The sequence below is a fragment of the Dermochelys coriacea genome, chromosome 7, assembly GCF_009764565.3.
Source record: "Dermochelys coriacea isolate rDerCor1 chromosome 7, rDerCor1.pri.v4, whole genome shotgun sequence".
NCBI lineage: Eukaryota > Metazoa > Chordata > Testudines > Dermochelyidae > Dermochelys > Dermochelys coriacea.
In genome coordinates, this window is record NC_050074.1 from 83,774,544 (window position 1) to 83,798,216 (window position 23,673).

Genomic DNA, 23,673 nt, shown 5'->3' on the forward strand with positions numbered 1-23,673 from the left:
AATGAGATGGTATGACAGACCTCCTCCCTTTCCTGAGAAAGCTTGGGACAAAGCAATGGCTAAATGTCCATCTATCAATGGACTAGCCTCTCTGTGGTCTGGAGTAAAAGAATCCCAAATCAGAGGAACTGAACTGGTCAGAAGCTGCAGGCTTTAGTCTCCCTAACCTCTCTCTTATTTCAGGCACTAATCTGCATCCTTCACACTCCCATATCAAGAGTGGGGAAAGAAAGGCAAGAATCCACTCACACAACCAGAGACAGATGATGTGATCCCACAAGAGGCTGGGGAGCAGTGGTGGCAGATTTTTGCAGCTCACCACAACGTTCTTACCTGTGTCTCGATCTGTTGCCCGGACAACTGTGACAGAAGTTCCAATCCCTGCAGTCTCTCGCAGCCCCAGACGGTTGTACTGCCGTTGGGTAAACACAGGCACCTCATCGTTTACATCTTCCACATACACTATCACCTGGGGGAATCCCCAAAACAAACCATTAGTGTACTGCACACTGCCTAGAATTTGTCCTGAAGAAAACAATGAGAAAGAGGTTTCCCTGGCAGAAGGAGCTGCTCTCTTGCATTTCAAGGACTGGGAGCCTCTCCACAGACCAGTACTATTAGAACACAGATACACAAGCACTCCCCGCTTCAGTGGACACCACTCGGAGAAGTTACAAGTACAAATTGTGACATTCCCCCATGAGTCCATCTCACGTAATTCCAATAAAAAGAAAAAAAATATAGCTGGGAAGTTAATAATAGTAATAAAGTGGTTGCCCAATTTAGTGGGTTTTTTTGCCAACTCGTCATCACATTTATGAATTATGTGAGTTTGCTTTATTTGCTGGGGAGATGGCAACCACTAGTTCAAATCCTGGTAGAGTTGACTCAGCCCTGCCTCCTTCTGAGGTAGACACAATTTGAATTCTATGCACTTCACTGTGTGAGAGTCAGCGGGACGAGACCTTAAAAAGTGAGATCTTGTTTGTGCCACATAGGCATTAATGATCCTGTGTTAAATTTTGTAAGTGTTGCGGTCCACTCCAGTGTGTAGACCAAAATATACTTTCTCCACGAAAGGTGTGCTGTAGACTGGCTATCTGATAGCTTGTTCCTGGCCTCCTCTTCCACAGTTGAATGGTGGTGTTTGTATATAGGCCTCAATCCTATAATTGCATCCACATAGGCAGATTCCTGCATCCATGCAGAACTCTGCTGTAGTCAGTGGGTCTGCATGCTACAGAGGTTCACCTAAATGGACCTGACTGCAGGATTGGGGCCTGGATCATGAAGTTCTTTGGGATCCTTCAAGAAGAATGGAGTTGTACCTATAACGAATATTACTACTACTGAGATCTTTTTATTTAAATATGTCACTGGCCACACACCTGTATTTTCAGACAGATCAAGAGTACAGCTACCTTACAAAGCTACAATGTGAAAATAGAAGAAGGAAGCTAAGTAAGCAAGACTGTACATTCAAAAAGGAGGAGGAAAATTTCCATACCTGGACAAATATTGGGCAAATGTAACCATACAGTTAAACAGTTCTTCAATATCATGTTGTCTGTGTATGCATATTGTGTTCTGAAGTGATTATGTATCTTCTTTTTTCTAACTTGTAACTAAATAAATTTAGCATAACACATTTCTAATAGCTTGAAAAAAATTCCCTTTGCTGAGGATTCTCTTGCCAATTTTCAGCCTAATTACGTTATGAAATGGCACAGAAAAATATCCTCCACTCAAAAGCAATACCCATAGAATTTCCATCAGTCATTTCTGCAGCACTTTGCTGACATTTCCATCTCAGCTGACACTGCACCGCAATGAGTGGAAATTACCAACATTTGATGAAACCACTAATATTTTGCACTAAAACACGTTTCACAAAGTTTTGTCTGGTTTTACTATTGCCCTCTTGTTACTATAGGCCCAGGCATGAGCTCTTCATCAATTCTGCTGATCCCCCTCACTCACCCAGTGCCAACCTTACTCTGATGTAGCTCCTCACTGGTTCTGAAGCACCCCTCCACCTTAACCTCAGTGATGTCCTTACCCTAACGGAGCTCCTCATTGATCCGTGTTCACTGTTGTAGGCTTCCACGTCAAGGACATGGGAGGAATTGTTTTCTCTGTCCAAGTGCCGTAAACCCCGCATGACCAGCCCACTGCTGGGGTTGATCCGAAAGTGGTTGTAATTGTTTCCTATCAGTAAACAAACAAAACATAACAAAGTACATATCAATCAGTTTTCCAAGTGGAACAAACATCCTGGGATCCCCACATGCAGCAAAGTAGAATTGTGGAAAAGTGACTCAGAGGTGACACTTGTGTTATTAATTACTGGAATGGGCATACATCCCCATAGCATTTGTTCATTGCCCTTGATTACCAAGCCTCATCCATACTAAGCACAACTCAGAACAACTTTAAAGCTGGTTTAACAAGAAGAATTTAATCCCCATCCACACTACCGAGAAACTATACTAATGAAAGCATTTTCAACAAAATGTGCTCAGGAGACTTCCTTTCCCTTTGCAGGGCCCAATCAAGGCTCTAAAATGTGGTTGTGACAAGTTAAAAAAATATGTTGTGTGGCTGCATATCACAGTAATTCCCTAAAATGGCTTAAGAGGTAGTAATGTGGAGCAGGCTGTAATGGGTCAGTGTAAATGCAGGGTAATTACACTGGAGCAGTGCTTTTTGAGAGCTAACTACCACTAATTCATATATCGGGAAGTTTTACATCAACATGCAATTACTTATCCTTACTCCTTTGGATTCATATTTAAAACATATGTTGTTAGAATTTAGGTGCATTAACTACATTATTATGCTGTCACCCATCTCAGTGATATAGGTAACAATATTTATCTTATAGCTATTGCAGGTATCAAAAACCAAAACGACAATGCAACTAGAGTGTAATTGCAGTCTAATACAGTTACCATAGCATAGTCCAAATTGTCAAGGACTTATCTCTTCCAAGCATAAGTATTAAAACAGATGGGGGAGAGAATGATGAAGTTTAATACATAGGGAAAGAGGTGTTTCTGTAGCTGTAGGGCAGGCCAAAGAAGGTCAAAATGTGATGAAATAGTTACATCATGCAAGTTTGCCAGTGTGCTTATCTGGCCAAAAGGTGATAGCAAAACTTCAGTTAAACAAATCACATGGACACACAATTCCATGTTGCAAACAGGCACCTAGACTTACCCCTGACAATCCTGTACCACACTCTCCCATTAACACCTTCATCTGCATCTGTGGCTTTCACCTTCAAAAAGAAAAAAGAAGCCAGTAAAGGCCAGTGATTTTCAGATTGTATCAGAAGCTCTTTCATTCTTCTGCTCTTATGCAAGGCCAAAAGCAAAAGTCCTCAGATACACAGGATTGTCTTGTTTCCCCAAAATCCTCTGCGTCACAGGGGCACATCTTTAAATGTCCCTATTTCCCAATGCGTTCAGAATCAGAGGTGCCCGTCCCATCTGGAAATCTCAACTCACCAGTGGTTTAAGTTTTAAGTGTATGGATAGACCTTTCTGGTGCTCTGTACTGTCAGTGAGGAAGCATTGCTCCTTGGTCTGCTCTGCCTGTGGCAGAAAGTAAATATATGAAATTCAATAAGGACAAATGCAAAGTACTGCAATTAGGAAGGAACATTCAGGTGCACACATGCAAAATGGGAAATGACTGCTTAAGAAGGAATACTGCAGAAAGGGATCTGGGCGTCCTAGTGGACCACAAGCTAAATGACTCAACAGTGTAACACTGTTGCAAAAAAAGCAATCATTCTGGGATTTATCAGCAGGAGTGTGATAAGCAAGACACGAGAAGTAATTCTTCCTCTTTACTCCATGCTGATTAGGCCTCAACTGGAGTATTGTGTCCAGTTCTGGGTGCTACATTTCAGGAAAGATATGGACAAATTGGAGAAAGTCCAGAGAAGAGCAACAAAAATGATTAAAAGTCTAGTAAACATGACCTATAAGGGAAGATTGAAAAAATTGGGTTTGTTTAGTCTGGAAAAGAGAAAACAGAGGGGACATGATAAGTTTTCAAGTACATAAAAGGTTGTTACAAGGAGGAGGGAGAAAAATTGTTCTTCTTAACCTCTGAGGACAGGACAAGAAGCAGTGGGCTAAACTGCAGGTTTAGGTTGAACCTTAGGAAAATCTTCCCAACTGTCAGAGTGGTTAAGTACTGGAATAAATTAAGAAGGGAGGTTGTAGAATCTCCATCATTGGAGATTTTTATGAGCAGGTTAGACAAACACCTGTCAGGGATGATCTAATACTTAGTCCTGCCATGAGTGCAGAAGACTGGACTAGATGACCTCTCGAGGTCCCTTCCAGTCCTAGGATATATATAATTAGCCTAAGCTAATTGGGTACCCCAAGGTTCCACATGACTGATGTTCATTAACACATTTGTTAATTATCTGGAAAAGGGGGAAATATCTATAGATAACACAAAGTAATTTAGGTTAGCTAAGACTAGGGAAGATGCCAAAGAACTTCAGAGAGATCTAATAAAGCTTGGGGAACTGGCAGCATGATGACATATGAAATTTATTCTTGACACATGCAAGGAAATGCACACTGGAAGAAATAAGTTGAATTTCTCCAGCACATTGCTCTAATGATTTGGGAAAAAGAAGACCTGAGTGTCACTACAGACAGCCCAATGAAAACCTCTGCTCAATGTGCTGCAGCTGCTGTCAAGGAACGGACAGAATGTTAGGATACACATAAACAATAGGATAGAAGAGAACACTGAAAATGTTATAATGACATAATATATGGCTATGGTATGCCATCACCTGCAGTACTGAGTTAAGTTCTGGTCAACCTATCTCTAAACAGATACAGCAGAAACAGAGAAGGTGCTCAGGTGGGTGACAAAAATGACAATCAGCATAGAATGACCAGATGAAGAGAGACCAGGGCTGCTTAGTTTAGACTGGGGATGATAAGAGGGGGAATGAATGAAGTATACAGCATGGTACAGAATGGTACAGAAAAGGGTAAATAGGAGCACTCACCTGACCTTTCCCATAATGCAAAATAAAGGTGACATTAAATTAACTTAAACGGCAGAAAATTTAAAACTGATAGAAAGAAATACTATTTATGCAAGAGAGCCAGCAACCTTTGGACTCAAATCATAGAGCTTTCATTAAAGCTTCATGTAGATGATGAGACCATCCACAGTTACGTTAGGTAGGATATATTATATATATTATGCTATATATAGGCAATATAACCCTTTATGGTTTAGGGCAAAAACAAACCCTAGTTGAGGGGATTGTGAAGAAATGTCCTTTCTTGGCAGGTTATTCCATAATTGTCCATTATGGGGTTTTTTTTGCATCATGCTCTGAAGCATCTGGTTTTGGCCAGTATCAGAGACAAGTTACTGGACTGGATGTATCATGGAAGGATAATTCCTATGTCTTAGGTATACAGTGTTGAATGAAATGTTGCCACACTTGGGGAGACTTTACATAATGGGTCCACCTGGTGTTTCTACGGAACACTGCAGGGTTTCCCCTCCTCATGAGCACTTTCCAGGAACCCACCCCCAAGCATCCTTCTTGCCCCGCCTCTGCCTGACCTGCAGAGCTGCTACAGCAAATCTGCCAACACCACAGCCATTAGCAGCCTTCAAGCAGGATACTGAGGGGGTGGAGTGTATGATTGTCTCATGCCTCCTGCCCCAGATGAATCAAAATTTTCTAATTTCCTTTCAAGAAGAGAAACAAATGCCCCTCTTCTCCCAATATGCAGAGGAAAAACAAGTGTAAATTGTGGCTACTGCTTTCAAAAAAGGCCTGAAGTAAAAAAAATGCATGAATACACAGGAATTTGGGGAATTTCTCAAACATTTTTCTTGAGCTGTTTTGCCATGTAGGTATAAAGGTTTATTCTGCCAAGGCTGTATGTTTTGGTTGAAAATGTTACTGAATATTCTGGTTTAACAAAGCAGAAAGGGGATTTGCAACAAAAACTCCAAAAATGGCATTACACAAAGGGCTCTATTTTCCCTGTTGCAAAACAGATGTAAGGCCCAAATGATCAGAAGCAGTCACTACACTGGGGTGCCGTAATTCATGGGTGTCCATCTTCAGACACCTTTGGGCTGGTTTTCAAAGCAGCCCCAATTCTAAATGACATTAATGGGAAGCACAGGCTCAGAACCTCTGAAAGTTGGGTCCTAGGTGCCTTCAATGGGACTCCCAAAAAAGTAAAGACAGCCCAAGTTAGTGGTCACTTTTGCAAATATTGACCCCGCAACCTCAAATCATCCAGCATCCTTCCTGTGTCACACTCAGACCCACGTCTCCTCCTCAGCGCCTGTCCAGTCCATATCCCACAGTGACGCACCTTATAGCACAACTCAAAGTGCCCCCATTCCCTCTTCTCCATGCTGAGAAAAATACAATTGTTAGACATTTCTAGCTGCAAGCACAAAGCTAGTTTTTCTGCTGGCAAAGGGCTGGCCAATGCACTCTGCTGCCTTCTCAGCTACCCTTGCATAGTCTAATTTTCAAAACACACCTTAGCTTGATCTGGGTCCATTTTTATGTACCCGTGAGCTCATTTGGTCTGAAAAGGGGACCTATTTCCTAGTGAAAAGTGTGTAAAATATAGCATATTTTGGGGTGACCTGAAACCATTTTCAAATTAGTAATGACATGGGGGAAAAGCTCACATTGCAAGCAGCTTTGACTTTCCTGCCAAGCAAACTATTTAACGTGCCTGTGCCATCAGGCTTTAAGTCTGTGAGCTCATTTCTGGGACAGGATTGCATTGGCTCTCTGTTACCATGCCTGGATATTACAAACCAGATAAAATAGAGGGCAGTATGGATCAGAGATCTATGTCCACCGGCTGATAATTCCTAAGCATATCCAGAATGTCTATGTGGTGATATCAGCTTGCCTTCTAAGATGCTGGAGCTCCCTTCTCAGAAAAGCTGAACAAAGGAGAGGAGTCAGAAGAGGCAGTGGTGAGGAAAACCAGAGGAAAGGGAAGAAGAGAAAGATTCTTAGCAGAGTTTAATGCAGTTCCTTGGGCCGCCATGCAGTGGGTGTGTTTAACGAGAAAAAGATTTCAGTTTTACAGTGAAGACAAAAAGGTGGGATTTTCAGAGCCCATAGAAATTAACTAGAATTGGGCATCCAGATCTCCTAGGCCAAGGTGAAAATCCCACCCAAAAAGATTTCCTCATCCACCTTCTGCACAGGATGTTTTTTCACAGCTCATCCCAGGTTATTTGATAAAGCCACAAGGGCAGGTATGCCCTGCAGGGAGATGTGCAAAATGGGTCAGCAGGTGAAAAGAGAAAGCTTTGGCTCTAAAGCGATTGGCTTCCATCTGCATTTGTTAAGCTACTTGTTTTCAATAAACTTGTTTGGCTGCACTGCCCAGCTTCTCTCTCTGCTGGAACTTCTGGTGAAGTCGCAATCAGGTGCTTGCAATGCCACTAAAATGACTGAAGCAATAAATCCAGCATTATGGACTTTAAGCAGAGGAATAAGGAGAATGGAAGGTGGGCAGGGGGAAATATTTGGTTAAACAAACAGTCAGATTCAAATATCCTTATTCATGTTGAGTAGTATCTTACTCTTCATATAGTCCCATTGATTTCAACAAAAGCTACTTGTGCAGTAAGCTACTACTCCTGGGGAGTGAAGGTGGAACAATCTGGCCCAAATAAATTTGATACTTCTCAAATGTAGGAAAGGCACAAACCAAAATCCACTTTCCTAATATGATAGATTTTTAAAGTTTTCTACAGTATGAAAATCCTGCTTTAAAGCTGCTAAAGGCAACTTGCCAACAACTATTTGTGACTTTTTCTGCCTGTTTTCTACATGAGAAATTTAGATCTAGTCTTCCCTGTTCTCTCCTGAAAGATTCTATTGCTGACTGGAGAAGCAGCAGGATTAGGACATCACAAGTAACAACAGACAAAGCTGAGCAGGTGAGGGGGTAGGGCTATTTAGTTGGACTGCTTAAATGTTAAAACCCATTTAATTCAAAAGGGTGGAAACACTTGGGAGAAAAGTTCTCTTTTGAAAGATACAACATTCCTTCTTTTGCAGCCAGTCCTGTGGTGAGTGCTCCAGAACAAACTGACAAGACAAGATGAGATACTCCCGGTAATGCTAAAGTAGATAGCAGGGAAAAGACGCCTTTAAAAAAAAAACTGTCAGGGCTTCTTTGCATATCAAAAAGCAGAAAGAATACACAAAGAATTTCCCTTTTGCAGGTTACCTTTAAAAGACCAATAGATACAGGACAGAAGTGAGAGGCCAAAAACAGGTAGTAAAAGGAGAGAGAGTTAAGCAGGAGAAAGAAAAAGCAAAGAAAGATTAGGGAATTATTTTGAGGAAAGAAAAATAGAAGAATGAAAAGAGTAGAAGAGAAAGTGTGTTTGAGAGAGAAGAAGAGAGTGCAAAGGAAAGAGGCCTGCTTCCATTCCTCCCCCTCCCCCAGCTGCTGATCCCAAATTGGCTCCCAGAGTAACCTAACTGGCATTCAGTGAATAGCATCTAGCCACCAGACTGTACCATTCAGACTTTCCACAGGGGAAGGTGAGAGCTGCTCAAAGAATTACAATTTAGTCCAATATCCCTTCCCTAAAGGGACTACATCCAAACCTCCAAAAACAATACAAACCTAAGGAATGACCAAACGAGTTTGTTGATTGTAAAGTGCAGGAGCTCTGTAGGTTTGGCTGGTTCATTTAAGTTGTTTTGGCTTTGTCTGTTCCTGCTATTCCCATCCTAGCTGCCATCTCTCCCTGCATCCTACCTTACCCCCCTCTTCCCTCCCCCAAGAAGTAAGGGTCTGGAAGACAAGAGAGAGCTATGGAAGGGCAAGCAGCAAGAGGGAAAAGACAGGAGAAGGTAGACAGCCCTGTGCAGCTTGAGTATTAGTGAGAGTATTAGTACAAAGCCAGGGGACCGGCTGCAGCCTCATGGGATTGTTCTGAAAAGATAACAGCAGCTGTAGGAGCACACAAGGGGGAAAATGATCAATCAATGATCTGCGCTAACTCTGAAGAGCTATCCTGCAGCCTGTGTTATGCAGCATCTCTTGACAGCTTCTAAGGAAAAGGTCAGTGCTCTCAGGTCCTTCTAATCTGGACAGCCTATCCCCTCTTCCCATCTTTCAAGTTTGATTTCACAAAGATCTAGAGAAAAGCAAAAGGCTTTAAAGCAGCCAAGGCATGAGGATGTGAGATGATCTGGGATGCTGCTAAAATAAGGTGATCACAATCAAACCTGATCTTTCATGATTACTGTCTCCATCCAGGAGGGAAACAGCTCTGTGAATGTATCACTTACTGGTCTGCAGGTAGGGTTTTTGGGCAGTGGGATGGGAGATTAGTCAAAGGGAAACATATTTTAAGTGATTGTTCTGCATTGATTAGGTACTAAAAGACCGAGTTTTCTGAAACTTTGTTTGTTAGTACAAAACTGAGCCACTGAATTTTACATCCTTCTCCAGACAGGTAAAAGGTGGTTTTTTGTTTGGGTTTTTTGCAGTTTCTTTTCCATATTAAGACAAGCCGAGGACACTTTCCTAGCGTTCACCAATTTCAAGATACAGTGAGAAGGGAAGAGGAAAGCCCTTTTCCATCAGCACTGAGTCACAAGTGCACAAGCAACTGAGAACGACTTTCTTCTAGCAAAAGATCAGAAAAGGTGATGAGAACTTGTGAAAACGGCTGCAAAAATGCACAAACCCATCCCAGACCTGCTATTTGGTGAGACCGAGGAGAGGAACTTTTTGTTCAATTTTTTATTATGTTCCAAAACTATGACTTCTTCACTTTTGTGGTGAACATTTTACAAAATGAAACCCTTCACAATCTTCATCTGTGTGCAACAAAGATGTGATCTGAATCTGAATCATGGGCATATGCCAGTCTCTTCATACCATATTTAATCAGATAGGGACAATGTTTTGTATGGTTACTGGCAGATTGTTTGTTCTTCAACAGGCCTTTTATTAATACTGCTGGATTTCACTAGCTAATTGTGCCTGCTGTGGGAGCAATCACAGAATGGCAACTTTGGTGTGCAGGCAGGGTTGGGGGAAATGGAGTGGCTAGTATTTTTAAAAATACTGCTGGGCAAATACGTTGTTAACATATTTACAGAATAATTTATCCAATTAATTTAATGAGATTTTACAAAAAAGAAATTAAATTCTAAATTATTTGCCACCTCTAGTTGCATATGTGGCTGGATTGAATTCCACTTTCAATTCAAATGGATACATGCCAATTTTATATATATATCAGACAAGTTGCTCAGCAGTAGTACAAAACTAATTTCAAATTGCTAGCTGCAGCGCTGGCCTGAATCTATCTGTTACACAGAGCAGCCATTTCCTCCTGCATTGAACAGTGAACTGATGAAGGCCTTTGACTTTGTGTGATATCAAAGTGTCCCGCTTAGTATGTGGTATATGGGGGAGGTTCCCCTTCCTGCTCTGAAAGCCATTAATATGGGAAGTCCTTCACTCTAGTGAGTACCACACAGTAGTTCCCAGCATTAGCTTGCTTTGGGGTCCAGGCTCTGGCAACACTATCTCAGAGAGAGAGAGAGAGAGAGAGGGGCATGCAACTGGAGATGGGATGAGAGAGGTACAAGCAATTAGGGGAGGAAGTGATGAGATATGGGAAGGATCTGCAGAAAGAGAGCAGGAATATTTCTTCCCAGACTTGTGAGTCTGTTTTAGTTTACCTGTGGATTAGAATGAGCATTCAGCAGGCTTTGATGGGAGAAGGGAAATCAATACACGGTCTCAGGAAAATAACGGTGGACATTAAATTGGGAGTGGATATTAAAGTGGAGGAAAATAGACATAACGGCAATATAGACTGTGCACAAAGTTGTCAGTTCAGAGCTCAGGGGCCAAATGCACTCAATTACAGCAGTGTAAATTTGGAGCATCTCCATTCAAGTCAGTGGAGTTGCAAGGACAGCCAAGAGCAGATATGGCCTACAGCTGCTAGTGCTAGGACTTCCCATTGCTTATGTTTCCAAATCCCTTAGTGTATTCTCAGCCTGAGGTACTGGATATTGGCTGTGCAGCACTCTATACTGTCAAGCGCAAGAATTCAAAGCTCTTGAGACAGGACTCCACAAATGAAATTGGCTTAAAATCTAACACATTTTGGTTTCTTTTTCTTTGCCTTCTGGTTTTTGAACCTCTGTGCTGTACATGGGTTCATGTTTTCAAGCTTGGCTCTGCAACTGTGAAGGCTAGAAATTTTCTTTTTCTTCCTTCCTTCCTTTCTTTGTTTCTTTCTTTTGAAAGCTGAGATTCTCATGTAATGACTTGAATCCAGGGACTGGGTCCTAAAGAAAAAATACCAAATATTGCAAGTTTTGAAACAGAATCACAAGAGCTGGCAAGACTAATCTCTGGTAGTGTTCACGTGAGCCAGAACCCTGTGAATCATGCTGAGAATACCACTCTGGAAATCAAAATGATTCCCAACTGACTCAGTCAGGTGAAGAAGGACATGACTCAAAACCTCCCTTACCCCCCGTGAATGGCTGGGAATGGAATTGACACTAAGGCCGTGTGAAAGGAGTGCTTTGGGTCACTCTCCGGTGAACACTGACAATAATGCTGGTGGTATCCCTGGGGGGCCCTCTGCCACTTCTCCAATGGAGTTGTGGTAGCACTGCAGTGATGCCAGGGTGAGGGGGTGTGAAGTCCGGAAAGTTTACATTTTTTTAACATGAAAAATCTTTCCACTGAAGGTAGGCAGCTGGAAACCTCCAGAAGCACATCTGAACTTTGTGAAGAGGACTTCTGACCCTTCACTTTGCCACGTGCTAAAGGAAATAATCTGATCTTTGTAGGTAATTCGGTTCATGTGGTTTTCTTGGAGCTCTCCAAGTGAAGTCTGAGCTGTTTTGGCTGCAGCAGGGCAACTTTGGAAACTACAGGTAATGTGGTGGCTTTTCCCTACATGTATTGAGGGCAGTTTCTCCATCTGAAATAATTGTGAATAAACCTCTTTCATGAGAATCACCACCAGAAGGTGCAGGAAGGGCAGAGGGTGAAACAAAAGCAAACACATATCTTACCAACCTGAAAAAAGGCTTCCATTGATGGGGGAAGGGACCGCCTCAGATCTAACATGACATTTAGTAAGATAAATGGGCCTAAGAAGCGATCCAGGGGAATGAGATTCTGACACAGTGTCACAGGGGGACTGAATTATAGCTGTGTACATTGAATCTGAAGTCTGGTCATTCTCCATATGTTCTTCATCATACTAAATAGACACCGTCAGCCACAAGTATTTTTAGGGAGGGACTGGTTGGTTAAGTCAGTATTAATGCTGGAATATGATGTGATTGCTTAATGATTGAGAGAGAGAGAGAGAGTGTGTATGTATGTAAAATGCTGTTGTCTTTTTTATTATGAGTAATAGATATGCCTTAAAACTTTATAGGCAATTTAAAAAATTGTGGATTTTTATATTTTCACGTTTAAAAATGTTATGACTGCATATTGTGCCATTCTAGTACCTAGAGTATTTGCATAGCAAACATTTTGCAATCGTGATTTAATCTTTGTAGAAATATGCAGTAGAATATTTTTCCAACTCTCAGTGTCACTGGTGTCAGGATATAGTGTAGTTCACACGCAGAATGGATTTGCTATATTGGATGTAGGGATTAAGCTAAAAGCTGCAAGTAAGCATGACTTAGTACACTCACCTTTTCCTGCTTCTCTCATAGAAATGGGGATTTAGACTGAGTTGGATAGCTCCTCTACAGCCACCTTGATAACTGTCCATCATGACTGTTGCAACAGTACAAGCCTCAAGCTTCTATAAAAACAGCCATTTAAATGTTAGCTTCATAGATAAACCATCAAGGATATATGTGGGAAATATCCTATATTGTTCTGTGCATGTTGCTTGATTCAGCTTTCATTTGGATAAATTCATTGTATAGTTAAGTCCCTCCACTGACTTTTACACCTGGGAGTTGCCTATTTATCAATGGCTACTAGCAATTCCACTGAAAACCACCAACTGCAGCCTAATTCTTATCTGTGGGCCAGATGTTGGCCCAGCTATGCCTGCTTTGCACTGCTCTGGCAATTCAAAGCAACAATAAAGCTGGCTTAGATGGCTGGTGAAGGATCCCACTAGCATGGGGGATTTCCTGAGTGATATCGAGCTGCTGCTCCTAAGCTAACTTCTTTACTGGTCCTCAGTGTCAGGGGCATGGCTGGGGAAATTTTTTTATAAGCTGGCTAAAGTGTAAAAATTGTGAAGGAAACTAACTCATTAGCATGATATGAAAAACAGGGTTCTAAAGATAAAGAGAGGAAAAGACAGTCTTGTGGCTAAGGCATTGAATGGGATCAGGAGATCTAGGTACAATTCCTTATTCTGCCACAGATTTCCTGTGTGACCTTGGACAACCACAGAATCTCTCTGTCCCTCAGTTCCCTATCTGTAAAATGGGGATAACATACTTCTTTTGTCTGTCTTACTTATTAAAGGCAGGGGGCAGCATTGCCTATTATTAAGTGTACCAGGCATTTTGCATTATAAAGTTCCTGTTTTCACTTACTTATAACTTTGTCAAACTTCAACCATCTGGGCTGACATTTTCCATACTGGATGTCTGCCTCAGACTGAATTTGTTTGGAAAATTTCAGCCAAAATGGGTCAGCCATTTCTGGGAATGAGGCTACGGAAAAGTACATTGTTTTGCTCACATTAAATGCTTGAGATCTTTTCTTTGAAAAGCTCTAGCTTCCCTTTGGAGCAGGGACTTGAAATTTGGCAGGAGATGGCTGTTCTGTCAGGGATTGCGCCTTTGCCATCCCCATGGAAATCTGTCTTGATTTGGTCATGTTATAAGCCTTTCAAAAAATCGCAGTAATAGCTATGAAACCCCCTGGCAAAGAGTCCCATCTCCCTCTTCTGCTCGTCCACATATTGGATGACAACCTATTATTGCTATCAGTTACTTCAGGTCCACGCGGTTGATCCATCCCCACTGACAATGCACTTGAGTGTCATTTTGATGCCACATGGTGGAATTTCTGTTTTTTCAGTTTGCATTTTTTTTTAAAAAAACAAGGACATTATCCATAAAACTACATTAAAATAACATTATTAAGTTTGCAAAAAGTCTAGCACTCAAAATCAAGAAAATGCCAGAATTAAGGTTGCCTGTGTATATGCATTATTGAGAGTCTTAAATGACATGATCACAAACTATTTTTTTCCACAGCAACCCTGCCCCATTCAGTGCACAGGATAGACAGTCCTCACTTGATGAACTGCTTATTCAAGATTTTTCTCCTCCTCCTTGTTCACCATGTGGCCTCATGTATTATTGACTGTGTTGGGGCTTCTCAGGACTACTGTAATATAATTATAATAAACCAATTAATAATAATTTTAAAAATATTTACCCAACCCTTATATTTCTTGAAAATCCAAGCAGCTCAGTGATGAAAAGAACTATGTCTGAATATTAAAATGAGTGTTTGAGAATGAGTTCACATAGCTGCACGGTTGTACTAAATGCCTTTAGAATGGCCTTGGTAGCAATATTTTCTGGAGTTTCACTGAAAACAATCCCCAAATTTTCCAAACCTCCCCCCAATTATATTTGGTGAAAAATTCTGATGAATCAAAAAGACATTCTCTCTCTGTTTAAAAATGTTTTGATGGAAATGTTTCGACCAGCTCTAGTACTCCCTTACTTGCACTTCGCTGCTGAGCTTTATATAATGGAATTCCATTGGAATAGCAGCACTAGAGATGTGACATGCTAATTACCCAGGGCAATGCGGGAGGGGTGTGTTTTGCTCCACATACCAATATGTGGCTATATATTCCCTTTAACAGATATTCCTGTCAGGGGGCTCAGTTGTTTTATATATATGTATTTTAGTTCAGTGCACAGAAATCGTATTTAATAGATCTAAATCCCACCTTTTGTTGCACTGTCCCTACTGGTGTATTGGAACAAACAGTTCCATAACCTCATGACACAGACTTGCAGCCCTGTACTTCATTTCTAGAGAGTCCAAACTCTGGACTATCAGCCAGGGTCATTCAATTGATTAAAAATAAAAAGCCAGATGCTTGTTAGAAGGTGTCAGAGTTACGAGTAGAACGAGAAGATGTGCACTTTGCCCATGTGATGATGGGCCTCATGAAAACTTCACCTACCCTCACTTTTACTGGGGCCAGTGGAAGCTTCCTGCATCATGTTTTTAGGTACATTTTAGTACTGGTGAAAGGCGCTGGGCTGGCAGCCTGGCAAACTGAAGTCTTCTCTTTATCCAAGGAACACATATATGACATGTTTCAGAGTAGCAGCCGTGTTAGTCTGTATTCGCAAAAAGAAAAGGAGTACTTGTGGCACCTTAGAGACTAACAAATTTATTAGAGCATAAGCTTTCGTGACCGAAAGCTTATGCTCTAATAAATTTGTTAGTCTCTAAGGTGCCACAAGTACTCCTTTTCTATATATGACATGAATCTCACACACTGGCCCACTGATGTGCCTCAGCCCAGTTCTGGAGGAACCATCCTCTAAGGATAAGAAGGTCATTCCATTTCTAATCCCAAGTCGTCATCCTTCTTGCTGATGTTACTCACGTCAGTGCCAACTGGCACCAGTCATGAGGGTGGTGTTGGTGATGTGCACACCTCTGTGGACTGAGGCCATCAGTCAATTTTACAACAGCTATGGAACCGCTTCTAGACGGTAATAGTTTAAATCACCTTATTTCTGTTAATGTTCTGCATTACAGGAAAGATGAACACAGAGGATGTTGGGAATGAGACCTCTCCAACAACTAGTATCCTTGGATTCCTTGTAACCACCACCAAGTTGGTCCGACTAAGTCCCGTGCCCCCAGGGGAGAAGCCAGACCCTTTGCCTATTATCATTGCATTCATCTGCATCTTTCTCCTCCTGGCTACCTGTCTCATCTTCGTCACTCTATGCAAGCCAGCAGCACTCGACCAGGCCCGCTATGGGCCACATGAGTGCATGCCCTACCACTCAGAGGATGCCAGTGAACCACAGCTAAGGTTCTGGAAGCGACTGGGCTCCCTAAGGCGTTCCATAAACAGCTTCAGGCGGACCCAGCCTGTCTCACAGCACCATGGGACCTGCTCAAGAATGCCACCAGCCACCCAGGACTGGGACTTTATGGAGTCCACTAAAATGTGACAGCTGTTTCTCCACCATTCCGCTGCAAAAACCAACTCACCTCATTGCACAAAACACCCCATTCACTGCTATCAATGAGATCTCAAATTGTCCAATACCACTTTGCAGAGCACAGAGTCAGGGCAGAGACCTTGGGAGAGCAGAGTGGCAACAATTCCCAAACCTATGGAAATCTCTAAAGGAGTCCCACAGCCCACAATGTGGAAGCATGAAATTTGTAAAGACCAGCTGATGAAACCAGATTACACCAATGTGGTACTGTTTCTTGGGGCCCTACAATCTGGAACTAACCAGCAGTGAATGACATAAGACCAGCAACGTCTGCTAGGGAAAGCATTTGACAGAAGGCATCACTAATTCTAAGGCTCCTTGGAAAGTGTCTCCCTGGGGTTAAGGTATCTATTTCTCCAAATTTTGGTAGTTTGAAGTTTTTCCTCCATTTCCTTTAATATAAAGACCAAGGGGTGCACATGCTGATGTTAAAATATCTGTCCTCTGTTCACAAACAGAAGCATTAGGGTATGTCTACATGTAAACCACAACAGTGGCACAGCTGCACCTCTGCAGTTGTATTCCTACAGGGCTTCAGTGAAGACACTACATTCAACAACAGGAGGGGTTCTCTCATTGGTGTAGGTACTATGCCTCCCAGAGCGGCAGTAGCTAGGTCGATGGGAGAATTCTCCCATTGACCCAGTGCTGTCTAGAGTCAGGGTGGGTATATCGGCTTAACTTGTCACTTAGGGGTATGGATTTTTCACACCCCTAAGCAACATAGTTGTAATGACCTAATTTCCTAGAGCAGACCAGGCCTTAGTCATTACAGCTCTTAGTTCATGGAGAATAGAAGCTCTCAAAGGTTTTGCCAAAGTCAGATAAAGACCCCAAATGCAACTGTTTTACTTATGAAAAAGCACATGGTCCCTGTAAGTCAGGTGTGGGACTGTGGCTAAGTGGTCCTGTTCAGTTCACTGTATATATCCTGAGCCAGTACAGCTGGAGGGAAACAGATCCAGTGCTAGGCACTGTGTTGAATTTGCAAGGAAGTGATGGGAGCAAGTGCCTTGCAGGTCTTGCATTCAGACCTGATCTCCCTTCAAATATTCAGCAATGGATGATTCAGAAGTGGCACTTGGGCTGCCACCATTTTAAAGTTTGTTCTCTGGGACAAACAGGTCATGGTCTGATGCTGAGCCACCGTGTCACATCTCCCCACCCCCACTAATGCCACCCCACAATGCTGTGATACATCACTGTCACCTTTTGTAAAAACATAACCTGCTGACATTGTGACAGTCTGGATGTTTTCTAGGAAACAATAATGTCCTTCAATCCTCACTTGCAACACGTGTGCCATTTTAAAACAAGGACATACAAGCTGGGCTCCAAAGGGTGCTGTTTGAGCACACTTTGTGGTGGAGGGCCCCTGGGCTTTGTGAGGGAGAAGACAAAGAAGTGAAAAAACTAGTGGGGATACTGGATCCCTCTCTAGGTCACAGAGAATAGGGAGTTCGTTAACTCCCCTCCTCCTCCCATATTCACCAAATTCAAACATTTTCTTGAGGGCTCACTTATTTGCACCATCTGCATTAAGCACTAGCCTTTAATACTAGTAAGGAAAGTGAAATAAATGCTATTCTAAGCATTTCTGCTGGAAGCCTTGAGAATTTCTAACATGGGTGTCCCTGGGATCTTTTGTCTTTTAACCACTAACGATGTCCCTTTCTGGGACGCACTGAGAAATGGAGCTTGAGGATGGGTGGAAGAGGATGTGAAGTGGTGTTACTTCAGTTTTAATATGTGTCTTGAATATTGCAATTAAAATATTCAGGATTGCTGTTTTCTGGTCTGAAAGGGGTAAGTCCAAATGACACCCATGGGAAGATTTCACAGATAGCTTAGAATCATAGAATATCAGGGTTGGAAGGGACCTCAGGAGGTCATCTAGTCCAAACCCCTGCTCAAAGCAGGACCAATCCCCAATTTTTGCCTCAGATTCCTAAATGGCCCCCTCAAGGATTGAACTCACAAACCTGGGTTTAGCGGGCCAATGCTCAAACCACTGAGCTGTCCCTCCCCCTTTAGAAGGTGCTGCTTGGTTTCTTTTGAAGAAAGTTGGGTAAGTCATGTAAAATCTGTATCAAATGACTTGGGCAAGAGAGCAACAATCTCACTGGCTAACACTGCGTCTAAGATGAGTGATCCAGGGTAAATCTATTACAGAAGTGTATTTCCTGAATTGATGTGTAGTCCTTTTAAGCAGATGTATTCCTTTATGTTTTCTATTGGATTTTACATTTTTGTGCCCTTATAAGCTTATTCTTTTAGCTGGTTTATTCTGGAACTGGGGCTTCATTATAATTCTGTAATGGTTTGGAGTTTATGCATGGAAAATGTTTTCTCTCAGCTGGCCTATTCCTAAACAGGTGCGTGCTAAATAAGCTCCACTGTACTCACTCTCTGTTCACCATGTAATGTCTATGTACTCATCCCCATGATACAATCTGTACGTTGTTATATGTTTATATGTATAAAAAATCTCTACTGAAAAACCGCTTCAATAAATAAGCAGCAGGATCAGGTAAACATGCTTGTGAATGCATTAAAAGGGCCTCTGGAGGGTTTCAACCACTGGCAAGTTGGCTGTGCAAGGACAAACCCCTCATTTCTGCTGTGAAGGACATATGACTAGCACAGTAATCTGCCTTCCCTTTTACAAAGAAGCTCTCTAAAAAGAGCAGTATAAATAAAAATAGCACATTTGTATCTTAGGGACAGGTTTTCCAAAAAGCTCCACACCCGGCAGCTCCCATTTAGCTACTTAAATGAAGTGGCCATCTTTTCAAAAGTGCTCAGTGCCTAGCAATGGAGACGCACTCTTTCCACCTAGCATCTTGAGAACAATGAGAACTGCTAGGAACTCATTTAGCCCGAAGGGTTCATGACACATAATTTAAAACACGGGGAAACATTAAGGGAAAGGAGAATGCATCTTCTTTAACTTACTCAGCTGTGAACATTTATTTTAAACTAAACCCACAAAATTATTTGCAAAAAGAAAAGGAGTACTTGTGGCACCTTAGAGACTAACAAATTTATTTGAGCATAAGCTTTCGTGAGCTACAGCTCACTTCATCGGATGCATTCAGTGGAAAATACAGTGGGGAGATTTATATACTTAGAGAACATGAAACAATGGGTGTTACCATACACACTGTAACCAGAGTGATCACTTAAGGTGAGCTATTACCAGCAGGCGAGCAGGGGAGGGGAGAGAACCTTTTGTAGTGATAATCAAGGCGGGCCTTTTCCAGCAGTTGACAAGAACGTCTGAGGAACAGTGGGGTTCTCTCATTGGAGTCTGTTTTTGAAGTTTTTTTTGTTGAAGCATTGCCACTTTTAGGTCTGTAATCAAGTGACCAGAGAGATTGAAGTGTTCTCCAACTGGTTTTTGAACGTTATAATTCTTGATGTCTGATTTGTGTCCATTTATTCTTTTACGTAGAGACTGTCCAGTTTGACCAATGTACACGACAGAGGGGCATTGCTGGCACATGATGGCATATATCACATTGGTAGATGTGCAAGTGAATGAACCTCTGATATTGTGGCTGATGTGATTAGGCCCTATGATGGTGTCCCCTGAATAGATATGTGGACAGAGTTGGCAACAGGCTTTGTTGCAAGGATAGGTTCCTGGGTTAGTGGTTCTGTTGTGTGGTGTGTGGTTGCTGGTGAGTATTTGCTTCAGGTTGGGGGGCTGTCTGTAAGCAAGGACTGGCCTGTCTCCCAAGATCTGTGAGAGTGATGGGTCGTCCTTCAGGATAGGTTGTAGATCCTTGATGATGCGTTGGAGAGGTTTTAGTTGGGGGCTGAAGGTGATGGCTGGTATGTGTATGGTAACACCCATTGTTTCATGTTCTCTAGGTGTAAAAATCTCCCCACTGTATTTTCCACTGAATGCATTCGAAGAAGTGAGCTCTAGCTCATGAAAGCTTATGCTCAAATAAATTTGTTAGTCTCTAAGGTGCCACAAGTACTCTTTTTCTTTTTGCGAATACAGACTAACACGGCTGCTACTCTGAAACCTGACAAAATTATTTGTTTCCTGGGTTTGTTTATATCATCACTCTGACATTATTTAAACCCAGTTTAATGTATTTCATTTCCCTTTGGTTTTGTTTCAGGGAAAACAAGCTTTCCTGGAAGGTCATTAAAGCCTGTTTTACAGGCAAATTCTCTGGGGTTACCATCTTCTTTCCTTTCCAGACTTTCATGTGCATTTCATTTCAGGGAGTATTTTAGAAAACACTGTATTGTCTTCTGCAGGAAAGCCGTGACTACCAGGTTCAGTTTTGTTTTCTAGTTATTATTGCGTTGCTCCACAATATGTTATCATCAAAAGACAGGCAATCAGAATAGTTTCTGCATAAACATAGGGCAATTGTCAAGCATGTATGTTCCTTCTGTTTAAAAACATCTTTTGATTTGCAAACATATTTTTGTTTCAAACTCATCAAAAGGGGCAAATCCATGTGATGAGACAGGGGCCTGCCAAGTTTGATTAGGAAAAACAAAATAAAACACATTTTGAAGGTAAAGCATGGCCAGTCTATGCTCATCCAGAGCAAATCCATCAAATGAATGAAAATAGGGTTAAGTTATGGGATTGCGCAGACTATATGAATTCCCGCAGGGGGTCTGAACAGCATCACTACATTACCCCGAAGCAGAAAGTTAATGCTGTGGCTGCTCCTCCAGAAGGAAGAGGGCTGGTTACAAAGATGGGAGGAAAGTCCTTGGCACCCACCAAGATTCCCTTGTGCTTTCAGAGTGGCACAAAAGAAGCCTGTAGTCAGGTCTATGTGGGAAACTGAGGATTCCCCTTGTATGGGAGAATGCTCAGCCCTGAAAAACTTGCACAGGGAGCTTTATACCACTTGCTCCTCACTTCCTGGTACAGAGGGTATGGCCAGTGCAGCAGGGGCAGAGATGGAGTACAATGTATTTCAGCAATCCTGAACAGCAGAACAGTCCCCAGTCCCTGGAAGTTAGAGGCTGCTCTATCTTTACAGGGGCTGGTTTACCTCCTAGCCAATCCTAAAATCAGAACAGGTGGAAAGAAAATGCATTACGAGAGAGCTTCATGGGGCTTGAGTGCAGCATTATAATTCTAGGCCTTTGCCTGGAAATGGGAGGTCGAAGAGGAGTCTGCAGGTGTATGTGAACACACACTTGAGAGAGGGACGTTTCCTAAGAATTCCATAAGAATCTGGGTGTTACAAGTGTCCAAGTACAGACTGGTTACCAGCCCCATAACTAAGGGTGTCTTCATTATTCCCTCAAGGCAATCAGACATGCTTTGTAATCTCTTCCCCTTTCGTCCGCGGGGGGTAAAGGCTGGAGTCATCCATTTTTTACTGATTATATCTTTTAAAAGTTTGCTTCTGGATGTGGTGCTGAATTGACAGCCTGGAGAGCAGGGTCCCATATGAATTCAAAGATCAGGCACAACATGGGCAGCAACAGAGCCCAGTATTTCTTCCCACGCTACCCTGGCAACGTGACTTGGCACTGATCTAGAGGGATCAGCTCTAGGGTAAAAGAGCAACTTAGTCTCCAGGCCTATTCAACCCTCGGATTCTCTACCTATGTATTTAGAGGTATATGCACAGAATAAAAAGGGAACCAACTGTTATGCTCTGAGCACACTGGCATAATTTAAAAACTACTCACACATCAGAAATAACACTGCAGCATAGCTAAGGCACAGCAAAGCCATTCAGCATAACCGAGAACCAGGCACATAAAAAGCTAAAATTCAGACAAAGCAAGAGCACCATTTGTGGTGATCTTTTTTCTGTAGGGTTACATGTCCACTAGGAACTACACAGACAGAACTCCTTTCACAGATGGCACCTTTGATAAGGGCCATCAGATGATAGTGACTTCCAGTTACTACCAACCTGGGTGGGATTCAGCTAGTGACCAAGAGGTGAAAGGCTCCACTATTTTTTTCCCCAGTAAATCACTTTGCCATCTCCTTCTCCTCCACGTGACAGGGACTCCTCCTCCACCTCACTGCCCCTTTTCTAGCACTAAGAGATGCATTAAAGGCATAAGAAGGCCTCACAGAGCATACTCCAAAGACTCCTTGGTGCCCGCTCCAGAAAACATTTGGATTTGAAGTGAGATTGGAAACCCGCAGAGGCTGAGTGAATACATGCATTCATTCCCCAGCTCATTCAGCCATTCAGCTCTACTGATGGCTAGTTCCAAAGGGGAAACAAAAATAAAAATGAGACTCCAAACCCTTTTTTCTCTCTCTCTCTTTGAAGACTTCTATATCCTCTCAGCCTGTTAGCTCACTGGGAAGAGAAAAAAGACAGTGCAGCCTCAGCCAGTGTTGCAATGAAAGCGGCTCTGTACTGTGGCACTAGCTGCCTGCTATTCCCTTTCCCACCTCCCCATGGAAAATGTTACTTTACCCAAGCAGAATGGAAACTTGCAGAGTGCAGCTCTACTGCTGCTGTGTTCGTAGCCACATATACCAGCTGGGCGGGAAAGAGAAGAAAAGCCAAAGAAAGAGAAAAGAAGAGGCTTTCACAAGCAGAGTTTTTTTTTCCCTCAAGAAGTGGGGTAAAGCAGTTTCCTGTTTTTTCTCTTCCAGGGTACCCTCCCATTCCCTGCCTTGCTCAGCATCCAAAAAATGAATGACTTCACTTGCCCAGCTTCCTTTCTCCGAGCTTCTCTCTGGTGTTTTTAGTCCATCAATGGAGAGGAAGGACTGGCTAGTGAGTGTACAGAATGGAATAATCCTAGACTAGCAGGGAGATGGATCATAGCTAGAGGTGGAAAGACCTATTAAGTTCTGTACATCTTTGTCTTTGCAGCTAACAGTCAGAACGTGGCAAGAGGGAAGGGAGGTGAGATTCTCTTTCACACAGTAACACTCTTCCTTTGGAGCTGAGAGACAGGAGGGATACATGCCTGGACTATGCTGCTGGAGTCTGGGATGTTCTCAGGTACACTGGCCTCGTAACTGCTCTGAAGGAAGATAGGCCGATTGTCATTGACATCTAGTACAGTGATGTGCACGGTGGCTGTCCCAGTCAGCCTGTTCCCTGAGGGGCCATTGTCTGTGAAGAATAGAAAACACAAGGTGGTTCATCTCACCTCTCTCCTTCTCACAGATAGGAAGCACATACTTCTCTTGTTGGGTGTTGACTATTCGTTGAGGATTACATTTCTACAAGATGAAAAGGCCTTTCCTCTTCTTACGCCAAGAGGTGGGACACAAATGAGGGAGCTCCAATTATGCCACACCTTCCACAGGGAAATAGACTATGGCATCATAAAAAAGGCATGCACACCTATATTCTACACGGAATGGCCAATTAATCACCCAT

The 23,673-nt window shown here is 42.4% G+C and overlaps 3 protein-coding genes across 11 annotated transcripts in view; 2 read left to right on the top strand and 1 right to left on the bottom strand.

Annotated features, from left to right (window-relative positions):
• VSIR (V-set immunoregulatory receptor) overlaps window positions 1-340 on the top strand; it is a 70,871-nt gene extending 70,531 nt beyond the window's left edge. Inside the window, exon 8 of the mRNA XM_043519507.1 lies at window positions 184-340. Coding sequence (XP_043375442.1) covers window positions 184-272 — 89 coding nt within the window. The 3' untranslated portion in view covers window positions 273-340. The remainder of the gene's footprint in view (window positions 1-183) is intronic.
• CDH23 (cadherin related 23) overlaps window positions 1-23,673 on the bottom strand; it is a 555,581-nt gene that overhangs the window by 128,756 nt on the left and 403,152 nt on the right. For both annotated transcript variants that reach the window (XM_043519492.1, XM_038408394.2), the window contains 4 exons: window positions 23,255-23,403; window positions 3,220-3,280; window positions 2,060-2,208; window positions 334-469 (listed from right to left, as the gene is read on the bottom strand). In XM_043519492.1, coding sequence (XP_043375427.1) covers window positions 334-469; window positions 2,060-2,208; window positions 3,220-3,280; window positions 23,255-23,403 — 495 coding nt within the window. The remainder of the gene's footprint in view (window positions 1-333; window positions 470-2,059; window positions 2,209-3,219; window positions 3,281-23,254; window positions 23,404-23,673) is intronic.
• C7H10orf105 (chromosome 7 C10orf105 homolog) lies at window positions 7,939-17,060 on the top strand. Of its 8 annotated transcripts, none has more exons than XR_006282923.1 (4): window positions 7,939-9,131; window positions 9,563-9,721; window positions 11,798-11,895; window positions 15,840-17,060. XR_006282923.1 is itself a non-coding variant. In XM_038408398.2 (4 exons), the coding sequence occupies exon 4, from the start codon at window positions 15,845-15,847 to the stop codon at window positions 16,262-16,264; it is 420 nt and encodes a 139-aa protein (XP_038264326.1). In that variant the 5' UTR covers window positions 7,939-9,131; window positions 9,563-9,783; window positions 11,798-11,986; window positions 15,840-15,844; the 3' UTR covers window positions 16,265-17,060. The 8 variants fall into 8 exon arrangements, 7 of the variants coding, with proteins under 7 accessions (XP_038264326.1, XP_043375449.1, XP_043375447.1 ...); XM_038408398.2 differs by having other exon boundaries at window positions 9,563-9,783; window positions 11,798-11,986; XM_043519514.1 differs by having other exon boundaries at window positions 9,563-9,783; window positions 11,798-11,899.